The 13,324-nt window shown below is 53.0% G+C and overlaps 1 protein-coding gene across 1 annotated transcript; it reads right to left on the bottom strand.

Moving 5' to 3' along the window:
- Positions 1 to 478: 478 nt before the first annotated feature.
- Positions 479 to 12,198, bottom strand: COPS7B (COP9 signalosome subunit 7B). The gene is made up of 6 exons (XM_069089289.1): positions 12,002 to 12,198; positions 9,425 to 9,500; positions 8,079 to 8,167; positions 6,730 to 6,932; positions 5,428 to 5,533; positions 479 to 1,858 (listed from the first exon to the last, which is right to left on the bottom strand). The coding sequence occupies exons 1-6, from the start codon at positions 12,161 to 12,163 to the stop codon at positions 1,700 to 1,702; spliced, it is 795 nt and encodes a 264-aa protein (XP_068945390.1). The 5' UTR covers positions 12,164 to 12,198; the 3' UTR covers positions 479 to 1,699.
- Positions 12,199 to 13,324: the final 1,126 nt, after the last annotated feature.

Genomic DNA, 13,324 nt, shown 5'->3' with positions numbered 1-13,324 from the left:
CTCATCTGAGTCTCCAGGAAGAACAGTGAAACCACACAGGGAATGGGTCCACCAACCCCTTAGCTCCCAAGCAAGTCTGTAAATCCAAGAAGTAGTCAGTGAACTTTAGTAAACTCAGAGATGAATTTCCTACCACACACAAGATTCAGAATGTGCCTTTCTATGGACCAAAGATCACATCCTAACCTGACAAGAACCAAAGGAAAATGCTGCATGTGAATATCTGTATAGCTAGTCTAAGAAGTCTGGGCCAAAAAACCAGCAAAAGAGTGTTCAGGGTTTGGAGGAACAAAGACCACACAGTGAATGCAATTCTAGAGCAACACAAATTTTCTGAGATACGAGCACTCAAACCTGTCATACCCCTCACTCATCAATGGTAGACAGCTGCCGGGCATCTTCCCAGGGATGAATTTCATCGAACCAAGCAACTCCCACATCTCAAACCAATAGCAGTGGAACCGATCCTACTCCATGCTTGAATACATTACATTTTTTTTATTTTTTTCTAAAGTGTGCTTTTTTCCCTCCATTTGAGCTGTTATTTCAGCATCAGGCCAGAACCCCCACCTCCCATTTTTGAAAAAACAAAACCCTCCAACGAGGCGTGAATCACCTGCTGCTGCTTTGTAACAAATGTCAACAAAGGAAAAAAAAAGGAAAAAATGTTGAAATGTCTTAAGAGTCAAAACCTGTACAAAAAAAAATTAAAATACAACCTGAAACAGTTCAAGTTCAGAAATGCCAGTCAAGTCCATTTCCTTTGCCAGAATGCCACAATCAAAGGGCTCTGGCTCAACTGCCAAGTGAGAAGGAGCAAGAGGGCTGGGGCCCAGCAGCAAACCCTCCAGATAGGGGCCCCCAGCACCGCTCTCCCACCAAGGATGGAGTCACTTGCAACTGGAAGGTCTCAAGAGGGGAGGCATCTAAAGACTGCCCTGGTGAGCGAGCAGCAGTGACCCTGCACTAGACAAAGGAGGTCTGAGAAGTGAGAGGCAGTAGGGTGCCAGAAGGGAGCCTCTGCCAGCCAGCACCACACGCAGCACCGTTCTGGTGGGGCTCGGTCACCTCCCCAGGCATCAGCCGAGCCAGTTCTTTCCAACTTGTAAGAAATGTGAACTAGGCTTAGGAGGCAAGAAACCCATGGGTTTGGTAAACACAGCCCAGAACACGTCCCTCTGAGGCTCGGATCCGAGCTGCCAACTAGCGACAAGGCAGGAAGAAGGCTCTGGCTCGCTGATGCCTGGCTGGAGGTGTCCATGTATCCATGGAGCATTTGGTGTGGGAAGGAGGGACATGGAATCTCACCCAGAGAAGGGACTCCTTCTGCAGGTCATTCTCTCTGGAGAGTAACATCGGTGGGCCAAAGTTTCCTCTGACCTACAATCAGTCTGACAGACGGTCACCACTGGACAGTGCAGGGTACAGGCCAAGAAGGGGGAGAAGTCTGGAGGAAGGAGGGCAGGGTCTGACACTAGGAGATGGCATCCCTGGAGCCCCTGAGTCTAAGGGGACAAGTGGAAGTGAGAGCGTGGCTTAGTGAGAACCGTACCAAGTGAGTGAGGGGGAGTCAGTGAAAGGATGGGAGGCCTGGGATGGCCTGGTGGGCAGCTCCGGAGCTCACTGACAGCACATGGAGAGGAATGTGGCCCCTGCTCCCCCTACCCTGCCCAGTGAGTGCCGGCTGCCCCGGCCGGCCCTAGTGGCGGCTGGAGACCAGACCTTTCACTTTGGACATCTTCTTGGTGGGCTGGCGCTGCTCGGCATGAGGGGGGCACTCCCGCTCTGCCAGCTGCTGCTCAATCTCCTGGGCTGAGGAGGACGCTGTGGCCTTGAGGGTCTTCTTGATGTTCGTGACCTGGTGGAGACACAATGGATCACCGTGCTGAACGTTTGGTGACTCTGACCTGTCCTTATCACAGGAGCCCTACAGGGGTCTAGCTTCATTACTTCTTTGTGCAACAACCCCTCTCCCATCCATCTTTAGAGCCCTGCCTGGGGACCCAGTAGAGGCAATGCCGTTAGACACTGGGAAACAGAAACAGATTAAGTAACAAGGGAGAGAACTGAAAGAAGGGCCTGCCTCCTTCTTAGCTAAAAGAAGGCATGAGTCTCCGGAGTTGAAGGTAGAAAGTCAGAATGAAGCTGAGGCAAGGGGGCAGGACAGGAGATGCCTCAAGACACCCAGGAGAGGCTCCAATCACCGTGAAGTATCTGACGGAGGCTCAGAGAGCAGCACTGGGGCCGTCGGCCCCTCTCTGTACCAGAGGAAGCCTCATGCTGATCCCACATCCCAGCCACCCCTGGGATGAGGCTGCTGTCCCCAGGCTGCTCTTTTCTAAGCACTGACTCTCTTGAGTTTCAGACAAGCTGGAGATGCTTGCAGGCTGTGTGTAAGAATAGCCAACAGGGCCTTGCACCCAATAGGAGTCCAGCAAATGCTGGCCAAGTTGAGATGAACCCTTGGCTGATTTAAGTCCACTCTGGTCCCTGCACGGAAGGACTGGCTGCAGATGCAGTCTGCCATCAGCTGACCCTTTACAAGGTTGTCTGACCCTCCTCTCTCTGACCACTCACACAAACTCTGCAGATGGCCTTGCAATCCCTCCCTGCTGGGAAGCTCCTTCCAAAGCTCCAAGCAGAGATGCTAAATGCCTGGTCCTTACACTGACCCCCAGGAGACACCCTTTAAATCTGCCCAAGCCACACCTCGTCTCCTCAAGACCCTATTCTAATACCTCAGAGGTGCAACCTTGTCAAGAGTTTTTCCAATTCCTAAGCAGCAGCTATATCCCTGGTATTTACATGTCTACTGACCGAAAAAGATCTAAACAAATTAGTCAGGTGTGTCTTCCCTCATGAAAACCATACTGGCTTTTCCACAAAAGGTGATTCAGTGATTCTATCACTGGTTAAGGATGATCAGCTTTGATGGCTAAAGAATGGCAGAGCTGTACCGGCCTTTCAAGCTCATCTAGTGCAGCCAGTCCCTGAACAGAGATCCCCTCTAAACCTCTTCTAACACCTCCAGGGTGGGCAGGGGGCGGGTGCTGCCTCACAGGGCACTCCTGGTCCTGCCTCTGGTAGACATACAGACCAAGGCTGATGGCCCCTCCCCAAACAGCCCCTCCTGTACTTGACAAGTCATCGGCACTCCTCCATAAAACAGAACACATAGGGCCGGCTAGGTGGCACAGTGAATAGCGCACCGACCCTGGAGTCAGGAGGACCTGGGTTCGGATCTGGCCTCAGACACTTCTCACACACACACACACACACACACACACACACACAACCTAGCCACATGACCTCAGGCAAATCACTTAACCCCAATTGCCCTCCAAAAAGCAAAAAAATAAAACTAAAAAATAAAACAGAACACATTCTTATGGTACAATTTACAGTCCTCACTTCACCCTGGACATCCTCAGAGTTGCACTATAATCCCCCAAATGGACCCCCATGGGGCAGGGGTCAGCAGCAGACCGACCACTTCCTTCATCCAGGACACGACGCATCATTGATGCCCCCAGAGGCAGGCTGGGCTGCTGGGTTCTTCCCCTATCGTGCATATGCAGTTCATTTAAACCCCCTGCTTGAGCCGCAATGCCCCCTCCACCCATACTTTGTAAAAAAGTCAACTGTGAAAGTACCAGTCTGGTCAATGATCCATCTAAAATCTCTTCTTTCTTAGATTCACTCCAACTCTTCTGAAAAACTGCAGTCTTTTGTGTCATCTGCAATTCGGGAAGGCCTGTCACCTCTTCCTATCTGAGTCACTGACAGAAGTGAAAGCACTCTCGGAGGAAGCCTGGCTTTTTCCAAATGTCATGCATACAAAGGCCCTCTGCCCTCCAGCATCATCACATTGGGGATGCTCAGCTTGGAGAGGACTCGGAGATGACAGCAGGCTTGAATGATTTCAAGAGTTGGCGTGTGGGCAGGGAGCACACGAGGGCACAGGAGACAGAGGAGGAGATGAGGAGCCAGAGGGCCTGGGTTCAGATCATGCTCCCCATCCCATTCCCACACACGACTTCAACTCTTTAAGGTTCGCTCCTCCTGAAACAGCACTGCATTCTAAAGGCCCAAGAGCACTGACCCACTGCAGAGGAGAGTCCCACTGCCTGCGCTGAGCCTTTGAAGTTGCCCCACCCAAAGCCCCCTGCTCCAGACTGGCTGACACTGTCCAGCGGCCATGCCAGCAGTCCTAACACTGTGCCCTCTCTAGACAGCCACAACGCCACCCCCTGCCCAAACCAGCTTGGGATGCTCTCATCGTTCAAGGCCACAGCACTCCACATCACCCACCGACATTCCAAATATCTGTTAATTAGACTGTGAGCCCAAGGTCAGGGAGCAGGTCAAGCCTGCCTGCCGCAGAGCTCCAGCCTGGCACAGCTAGGGCAGGGGTCATCCCTTTGATTTTCCCAGGAGCCACAACGTAGTGAATGAAACAATCAACAAAGCTGCCTGACTTGGAGTATCCACCTACATCACCCCCTGGGCTTTGCAAGCTCCCTGGGGGGTCTTTGGCCCTCTGAATCCTGCTCCACATCAGGGCACAGAGGGCAGTAAGCTCAGGGATAATGTCTATAAAAGAGGAAAAGCTCTCAGCCCACAGAGCAGAAGAACACAGTGAGAAGCATCTCAGGTAGGGCAAGAGCAGGCGGCGCCTAAATACCGCTGGGCCGCTGCAGCTGCCCGTCTGAAGCTCACTGCCTCACACTGGTGACACTGGTGACAACAGACTTGGGCCGGACGTCGCGTCAGCCATGAAAAAAAGGTGTAAAACAAAGGAGAGTAACTGTAAACAAGGTCAGGAAGGCAGGAGCACGCCTACCTGGCTTTCTGCCCCAGTGTGTCAGCCGGAGCGGCCGCTCCTTCCCCAGCAGCCCCCGGAACCTCCAGGACGAGGCCCCACATCAGGCTCCTGTGCTCTGCTCTGGTGCCCGTGACCCTGGCTGACCCGCTGGCTGCTGCCCACTCACAGCTCCCTGGAACGCGCCCCTGCCCCTCCAGCGGTCTCTGGCCTTGCCTGCTCCCATGTGAATGCCCCTAAGGCCTCTCTGTGTGACGATGCAGGCCCGCTGCTGCAGCCACACGCTGGCATAACACTGAGCACGCTGTGGAAGCGCCTCCAGAGTGCTACCTAATGCCTTGAACTTTTCACTTATTCGTCTTGGCCTTTCCCTAGACGACTCCAAACAACCATAGATCTTGGTAACGGACTACACAAGCTTCTTACCAGTGTCTGGGACGCTCGTGTCCTCAGAGGACCCACATCCCAAGCCCGACACCCACTTTCACTCTGCCCTCATCTCCATCTGTCAGTGGAATAGCAATCCCCGCCTGCTGGGGGCAGAGGAGCCAACACAGGGCCCAGCTTGGGCACCGGCCCTCCGTGAGGACCCCACCCCCACCTACCTCGGCCTCCACCTGCTGCTGCGTCCGGCTGAAGTTCTCCTTGTACTGGTTGGCTCTCAGCACCTGCTGTTCGATGCCTAAGAGAACGGCTTCGCATCCATCACACCTGCAGAGGGACAGCTGGTCAGCCACATCAGCTGGAGCCCTGGGGAGGCCCTTCCCCACTCACCTGCTTCCCTGGGAGCCCAACAGAGGCGAAGCAGGGGAGCACCAAGAGAAGGGATGCTGTACCCACATCAAATGCCATTCTCCTCAGGTACAATCTCTGTGTCAGAGACTCCTCACTGCTTAAATCAAATTAAAAACTCCCACTGCAGACTGCGGTTCTCTGACAGCAAGGTCCAGCAGCCCGCCTCATCCCCCACTGCTGCCCTGTAGAGGAGGAGCTGGCAAAGCCTCTCCTCACAGGCCCTGCTCTGTCCCCCTCTGACCCTCCTCTGGCCAAGGCATGTCCATCATAACAAGCCACTTTCCTCTTCCCAAACCATGCCCAGCGTCAGTCTGGCCAGGCCCCTAGCTTGGGGCCTGGCACCTTGTCAGCAATAAATGCTTGTGGCTTGACTGATGCATCACATCACACACATGAATGTGCTAATTGTGCTTTTGTGTGTGTGTGATACAGAAATCATAGGGAAAAACATACAAAAACAAAACCATATATACAGACGTCTATATGCATATGGAGCTACACTCACTCACCAACACATCATTTATGTGAATCCCTTAATGTTGTCAGCTTGGACACTTCTATCTCTTAGAGGGTCAGAGCTGGTTAGACACCATTCAAAGCCAAACCGAAGTGGGCTCCAAAAAAGTGACCCAATTCACTCCCTGTGCTGGAGGGCAGCCGGTCCAAGATCTCCCTTTTATATGTATGTGGGCATCCTGGCTTAGTCACCAGACACTGGGTCTTTATGCAGCCCCTGGAGCACCTGGTGACAAGCCTGGCATGTGGCAAAAGCCCAACTGGGGCCCATAAAATCCCCATTTTCCAACTGAAACTATCCTCCAGAAGACTTCCTGAGTTGTGTCAAGCCCTGGGAGGCAGGAGGACCCAGCAGTCCCTGACTGTCCACCCTGGAACATGGGGGACCATGTGGCCTTAGGCTAGAGCAGCACTCAGAAGGAGAAGTACTTCCTTCCTATGACCCATGGCCAGGAGGCCAGCAAGCCTAAGAGGTCAGAGGACCTGGGGCCAAGGTGGGAAGACCCTGGTCCCCCTAGTAGACATCCATCCCCATTCAGGAGGGAAAGGCTGCCCTCCCAGCCTGTCAGATGTGTCTGGGTACACCCCTGCCTCACCACTCCTGCAACGTCTTGACAAGGGTGTTGATGTCCTTCTTCTGAATGTCTCGGCCGATGCAGAAATCCACCTCGAGGAGCTGGTTGCGCTGGTCCAGCTTGCCCTGAATGATGTCCGTGTAGACAGCTTCAATGATGAGATCTTCCAGCTCCCGAAGATTGCGCATCTCAAGGTCCTTCAGCAGCACAGAGTAGGGGATACACTGCCAACAAAACCATGCCACACTTTAGGAATCCAGTGCCCAAGTGGGGCCCAGCGAGCACAGCAGACAGACAGGACTTCAAAGGGATACTACTATCAAAGGCATTTCAGAGGCACACTGGCCTGTCAACAGGCTAACAGTGTGGCTAAGAAGGAAAGGGAAAATAATCTCCATCCTACCAGTGAGAACCAAGTCAGAGCATAAGCCTTTGCCTCTGCAGTCTCCTAGCTCTCGAATCTCAGAGGCAGCACAGAATCAAGAAGAGGACAAGGATCTTGGACTCAGAAGACCTGGGCAAGGCCTTTAACCTCTCTGTGCCTCCATTTCCTCATCTGAAGAATGAGAGGATTGGACCTGACGGCTTCTAAGGGCCCTCCCTGTCCCCTGCCCCTAATTTGGGCACCCTGGGGCAGGTCCTTACAGCCCCCCATAACTTCTCTGAGAAGTGAGCAGTGGAGGAGAGGCCAGAACACCCCCCACACCCTCCAGAGCCTTGGGAGCCTGGCAAGCTCTGTATCCCACCTGACTGCAAGCACCAGCAAGGAGAGGCCTAGGCGGTAGCAAGGAAACAATTCAGTGGTCTATGGGAGGGGCCCTGGACACCCCCTCCAGAGCCCTCTCCAAGCGCTTCCTCAAGGCAGGACCCTGGGCTGGGGCCTCCCCCTCACTGCCTCTGTCCTAGGAGGCACTGGCCTCAGTGGCTTCTAAGGTTGAGAATCCAAGCCATGTCCTCTGCAGAGGGCCTTTTACACCTTGTTCAGGATCCTCCTAAGCCAAAAGCATCTGGGAAATGGGGGTGGGAAAAGGATGGAATCACTGACCCCTGAGGTCAGGGACAAAAGGCTGACATCTTGGAAGAGGAGAGGAGCCTCTAATGACACAGGGCGATACCCTCACAGGCATCTCAGCTCTGCCAAGAAAGACAGTGACTGCAGGGGTTAGGGTGGCCACAGTGCACAGTCAGAAGGCCTCAGAAAGGAAGGGAGAGAGGGAGGGCCAGCATGCATGAACGGCAGGTGACCTGCTGCTCAACACTGGGGTCTGGACTGAGGCAGCCAAGGCCAGCTGCCTGGCTGTTGACTGCAGACGTCAGACAGGAAGGCAAAGCCCTCAAACAGCTTCTCACAGGGAAGCCAAGTCTCCTACCTTCATTCTGGCCGCCAAGCTGACAATGGTCAGGTGCTTCAGCTTGTTCTTCTGCGCGGGCGTGAGCTCAGGCAGGCTCTCCTTATTGGCTGCTCAGGCCACCCCAGCCCCAAACAAAACAAAGAACACATGTGAGACAACAGAGCCAGGCCAGGGACGCAGCTGTCTTTGTGTGGGGTCCATACTGGCTGGCTTTAACTTCTTTTTTTTTTTTTTAAAGCAATAGGGGTTAAGTAACTTGCTCAAGGTTACATGGCCAGTTATTATTTTTGTGTGGGTGCTGAGTATCAGAGGCTGGAACCGATCCCACATCTCCCGACTCTGGGGCTGGCGCTCTTCCTCACTGTGCCACCTGGCCACTCATAAGCAACTGGGGTTAAGTAACTTGCTCAAGGTTACACGGCCAGTTATTTTGTGTGAGTGTTAAGTATCTGAGCCCAGAACCAAACCCAGATCTCCCGACTCTGGGGCCCGCGCTCTTCCTCATTGCGCCACCTGGCCGCCCTTCTCAGATATTCATGAATAATTTAACCAAACAGCAAGTATCCAAATAAAATCTTAAAACTATTTACATGAGGATGCAAATGAGAGAGGTCGTGTAGTGCAGCAAGCAGAGCCAGGAGGGCCTGGGTTCAAGCCCTGCCACTGACACCCATTGCTCGTGTGACTCTCAGCAAATCAGCAGCCCCTGGTGCCAAAGACGGCTAAGCCAAGCTGCTGATCTGCAGTGGTGGCATCCCCACGCACACATGCATTCACGCACATGTGCACACACAGCCCTTTTAAAAAACCGATTCAGAATAACCACAGATGGGCCATGCCCCTGCCAGCCCCCATTGGGCCTACTCACTTGGTTTATGAGTGCCCTGTTTGTCTGGCTGGCTCACCCTCACTGGGCCCCCCTCCCGCTTCCAGCCAGCTGAGGGAGCTGACTGCTCCTGCTTCTAAGCCCTGTCTTTGGGGCCCATCTCAGCCCTGGGTTCCCTGGTGCCTCCAGTGCATTCTCACCTAACAGGGTCCTGCCAATGACTCTCTGGCTTTGCTCGATGACTGACAACCCAGCAGAGCACCAATTTTCCCTGGCTATGAAGTTTATAAACTCAATATTATGCACATGGATAGATGGATATTTTGCCTTTGTGTCCCCAGTGCCCAACACAGGGCTAGACATACAGTGGATGCTTAATAAATATTTGCTGAGTGATACTCAGTATTTCTCTCTGGGAAAGATAATGAGAATGGCTTTGGGTTATTTGGGCACAGAGGCAGGTGCAGGAATGCGGCGGCAGAGCTGAGAATGCCCCTGATGCCCCCCCCAGGCCTCATAAAGGCTCTAACCCACTCACCTATATAGTCTGGGTAGGTTCCATAGGCAAACAGGCTGAGTAGCTGGAAATAGGCCGCATTGGCACCTTCTGCAAGCTGTGGAAGAAGGACGGTCGATGAACAGCAAGGCAGCAGCTGGCTGCCACCTGCCCTGGAATTGGGCATGCCTGCAGCCGGCACAGGACAGAGGTCTCTGAAGTGGAGGGGAGGGGGACAGCCCAAGGCCCTTTCCAACAATGCTCTGCCTGCCCCCTCCCACACTCCTCAGCAGCACCAACTCATGAGGGCTTATTTGATTCCCATTGGCCGGAAATGTCCCCCAGTGGCTAGCTTGGCTGGCTGCTCTGGACCATTGCCTAGGACCCCTGCCCCTCAGTGCTGAACAGAAACTCACGAAAGCCTTGTCATCCTGGGTCAAACTGAGTCTTCAGTCTAAGTGGTTTGTCCCGCTCCTCCTCCTCCCTCCACCTCTGCCCTCTGTACCTCAAAGGGTCAATCAGCACCAGTTCAGGGTGCAGGGCAGGAAGGAAATCAGGCTGTGGCCAGGAAAGAATTTTCATAAAACTGGAAACCACAGTCCCCTGCAATGCTAATGTTCACTGCCATCTCAAGAAGTGCTGAGACCCTCAGGAGACCATGAATACTCCTGGGCTGAGGGATGTTTGGGGCATGTGTCCCCCTCCTCCCCAGGGCCTGTGGCAGACAATCCCTCAGCCCAAAGAAAGTCCATAACCCCCCCACTTTGAATAAGTCACAGCCTTCCTCCATGGGAGAAACCTGGCCATAAGTCAGGCCCCTGGACAGTGGCAGCTTCCAGACTTCCAGACATTCCCATTCCCATTCAGGAAGGTCCAACAGAGCCATCCTGAGACTCTAAGAGGAAGTTCTGGGGGACAGGCTGCCATGGGAACTCCAAGTTTTTGCCCTTTTCTTTCCAGAAGTTCTGAGTGTTTTATTTGAAATCACAATGTGGAGAAGGAGGGATATGGCTGGCAGCCCCAGGGCAGCAGGGTCATAGGCCCTGGCCCCCTAAACTGTCCTTCCTCTCTGAGATCACTGGCTCAGAGGGGTCTGGGCCAGGCCCTGCTTTCAGACCGGGGAGCACGGGATTACCCAGAGGAAGCTGTCTGTGCTTCACTTTCTAAGTTTGGAGAACATTCCACAGCTTCCCTCAATGGTCCCAAACAATGCTGTCCAAGCACTATCTCCAGCAGCAATCTTAACATAGTTTCCTCTGTTCAGGCTTTCAGAGCCACAAGGAGCCAAGGGAAGAGCAAGGAGGGCCTGGAAGACTCATGATGGGGCTGGCTTGGCCACAGCCACCTCCCCATCTCTCCCAGCCTCCTGGACCAGTCCCCAAATACGTTCACGTGCACTGTCTCATTTAATCCTCACTTGCTCCCCACCCCCTGGGAGGTGGTCGTGGCCAAGCCAGGCACCATCAGGAGTCTCCCACAACACCAACCAGGACTGCTACACTTGAGGACCTTGTGGGGCAGCCCCAGGGCATAATTCTGCCCCAGGTGGACTGACTGAGGCCCCAATAGGGGCTCCCCAAGCAGGAAGAGCTGAAGCAGTCTCTAGGATTTGGTAAAGAGCTCCCAAGAGCCCAACCTAAACAGCCAACTTTTTTCATCTCCTTGCCAGAGGCTTTTAGAGGTCAGCTTCCAGGACATTTTTAATGTCCCTGGAAATGAAGTCTACACGGGGCATAGGAATGACCTGTTAGTGAAAGGAGCCTGGAGCCTCAGACTGAGGGAACCACTGCCCAGATGCATAAGGGCATGTGTGTGTGCACCAGCCAGCCAGCCAGAGGGAACGGCAGCTTCAACCAGACTTTCCAGAGCCCCAGCCTTCCTTGCAGAATGACTGAGATAACACCAAAGACAGCCAGAAAGGGCAGCAAAGCTGCCTGACTTTCCACATCACTGGTCACTTCACCAACTCTGCTTTCCCTCCTCTCCAGTTTCTCCACAGAATTTTTTTTCTGACCAAATTGTGACTAATTTTTCCCATGACCAAATCACGGCACATGGCTCTAACAAGGACCTCCCCAAAGAAATGTCTCTTAGGCTTCATCTCCTGTTGCTTTTGGTCCAGCCCAGTATCCTCCTGCCTCCGAGCCCTCCCCACTCTGGCTTCCTCCATGCTCTGTGCAGGCAGCGGGGATTTACCTGGTACCTCCAGCACATTATTTTACATCACACTGCTCCTGGCCAGCTTCCCTCAACCTGTGTCTGCATCAGCAGTGAATCAATGGGACATTATCCCCACTGAAAACCTTGTTCTTATTGGAATCCTTTTCTAACTCATAAAGATTAATGGGAGTTTTATTCCTGCCTTCCAGTATATCTGGAAGCCTTAATGACATGCTTTTCACTTCCTTCACCCAGATCATCAGCAAAGATATTAAAGAAAAAGAACCAAGGACCAATCAGCCCAGACAGCCAGGTCTCCCCTGCCCATTCGCCTCCTCCTCTGCCTGGACCAGTCCCTGATACTGTTCATCAGCTCTAAGCTCCAGGGTTCCATAAACCTGAGGTCCCTGGAGACCTGGGGCAAAGGAGGAGCTGTTCCTCGGCTCAGGCTGCACTTACCTCCTGCACGTTGGACAGCTCAAGCAGCTCTCCGAACACGTACACTCCAGGAGCCTCCAGGACCTGACTTATGAGAGCGGTGAGGGCCGAGCCATTGGTGCCTTTGGCTAACAAAATAAACTGTTCCAGGAGGTTACAGGAGGGTTTCTGTTCGCCTGCCATTCTACAGCCTGGTAATCTGGTCAAAAAGAGAACCATTTCAGTCAGTTCCCTCCCACTCTATCCCATTTATGCTGGTCTGGATTTTGACTTTGCTTTTATTGCACCCATGACAAAAGCAAACTTCTCCCAAGATCAGGAACAAGTCACTACTCTGTCATATGGATCCAGTCCAGATTGAAGGAAGTATGTTCATTCTGAGAATTTAAAATTCATTTAGAAAAAGCCTCTTGATTCCTAGTCACAAGCTGGAAAGGAACTGCTTTCCAAATTCTTAGCTGGATCCATATCCTGAGAATGAAGATGTGCATCCTCAGAGGGACTGTCTGGAAGCGGCTGCTTTCTGGCCCTCCCATTTCCATAAGCAAGCATGTCAGTGGGCACAGTTAAGACTGCCTCGAACCCAAGCTTCTTATGGAAACAATCCAGAGCTTCCAATGTGCTGCTGACCAAGGCCCCAGCTAGGGCAGCAGAGAAACAAATGGCAGTCCATCTCCGGAGGAAAGGAAGCTGCTGCTTCTGTTAAACCAAACGAAAACTCTTCCAGTGCAAAGACTTCATCTGAGCTCACTGGTGTCACCTCCCAGATGGGGGCTCACACACCAATCAAACCAGGACCAGAGCAGGCTAGGGGGTCCCACAGACTCCTCAGCCCTGTGTCCCCCACCTCATGTGAGGACTGGGCCCTAGGCCCCTTGCGGAATGCTCTGGTGAGGCTCAGGTGAAAGTGACAGGAGAAGGCATGGGCAGGGGGGCTGCCTCTCAGTCCTAGGCTGCTGTGAAGGTGGGCAGCGGCACAGAGACACCAGATTACTTGGAACGGCAAAAAAAATATGTGGAATTGTTAAGTTAAAAAGCATTTTTTTTTTATTAAGCAATCGGGTTAAGTAACTTGCTCAAGGTTACACTGCCGTTATTTCTGGGTGTGGTGCTGAGTATCTGAGCCTGGATTTGATCCCCAGGTCATCCCGATACTGGTGCCGGTGCTCTTACTTGCTGTGCTACCTGGCCGCCCCTAAAAAGAGTTTTTGAGTACCCAGTTTATGAAAAAATGCACAAGAAGAGTTTTCTTCCTCAAAACATGACATGTTGGAAAGGGGGACAGGGAGGCAAGGAGAGCTTCTCTGATGACCGGCTATGAGAGCTGAGGTGTGAACGCTGACT

The sequence above is a fragment of the Petaurus breviceps genome, unplaced genomic scaffold (assembly GCF_028583685.1).
Source record: "Petaurus breviceps papuanus isolate PSGF00001 unplaced genomic scaffold, PetGlider_PUasm1.0 186, whole genome shotgun sequence".
Lineage (NCBI taxonomy): Eukaryota > Metazoa > Chordata > Mammalia > Diprotodontia > Petauridae > Petaurus > Petaurus breviceps.
Note: the sequence above shows the minus strand (reverse complement) of the source record. Positions and strands in the feature narration are given on the sequence as shown.

Bases quoted from the DNA above. Each gene is read 5' to 3' on its own strand.
- COPS7B (XM_069089289.1), bottom strand. From the start codon at position 12,163: ATGGCAGGCGAACAGAAACCCTCCTGTAACCTCCTGGAACAGTTTATT. The intron at 6,933-8,078 runs GTAGGAGACTTG...TTTTGTTGGCAG, and splicing joins GCTTGGCGGCCAGAATGAAG to TGTATCCCCTACTCTGTGCT. The intron at 5,534-6,729 runs GTGAGGCAGGGG...GTCCCTCTGCAG, and splicing joins GTCAAGACGTTGCAGGAGTG to GTGTGATGGATGCGAAGCCG.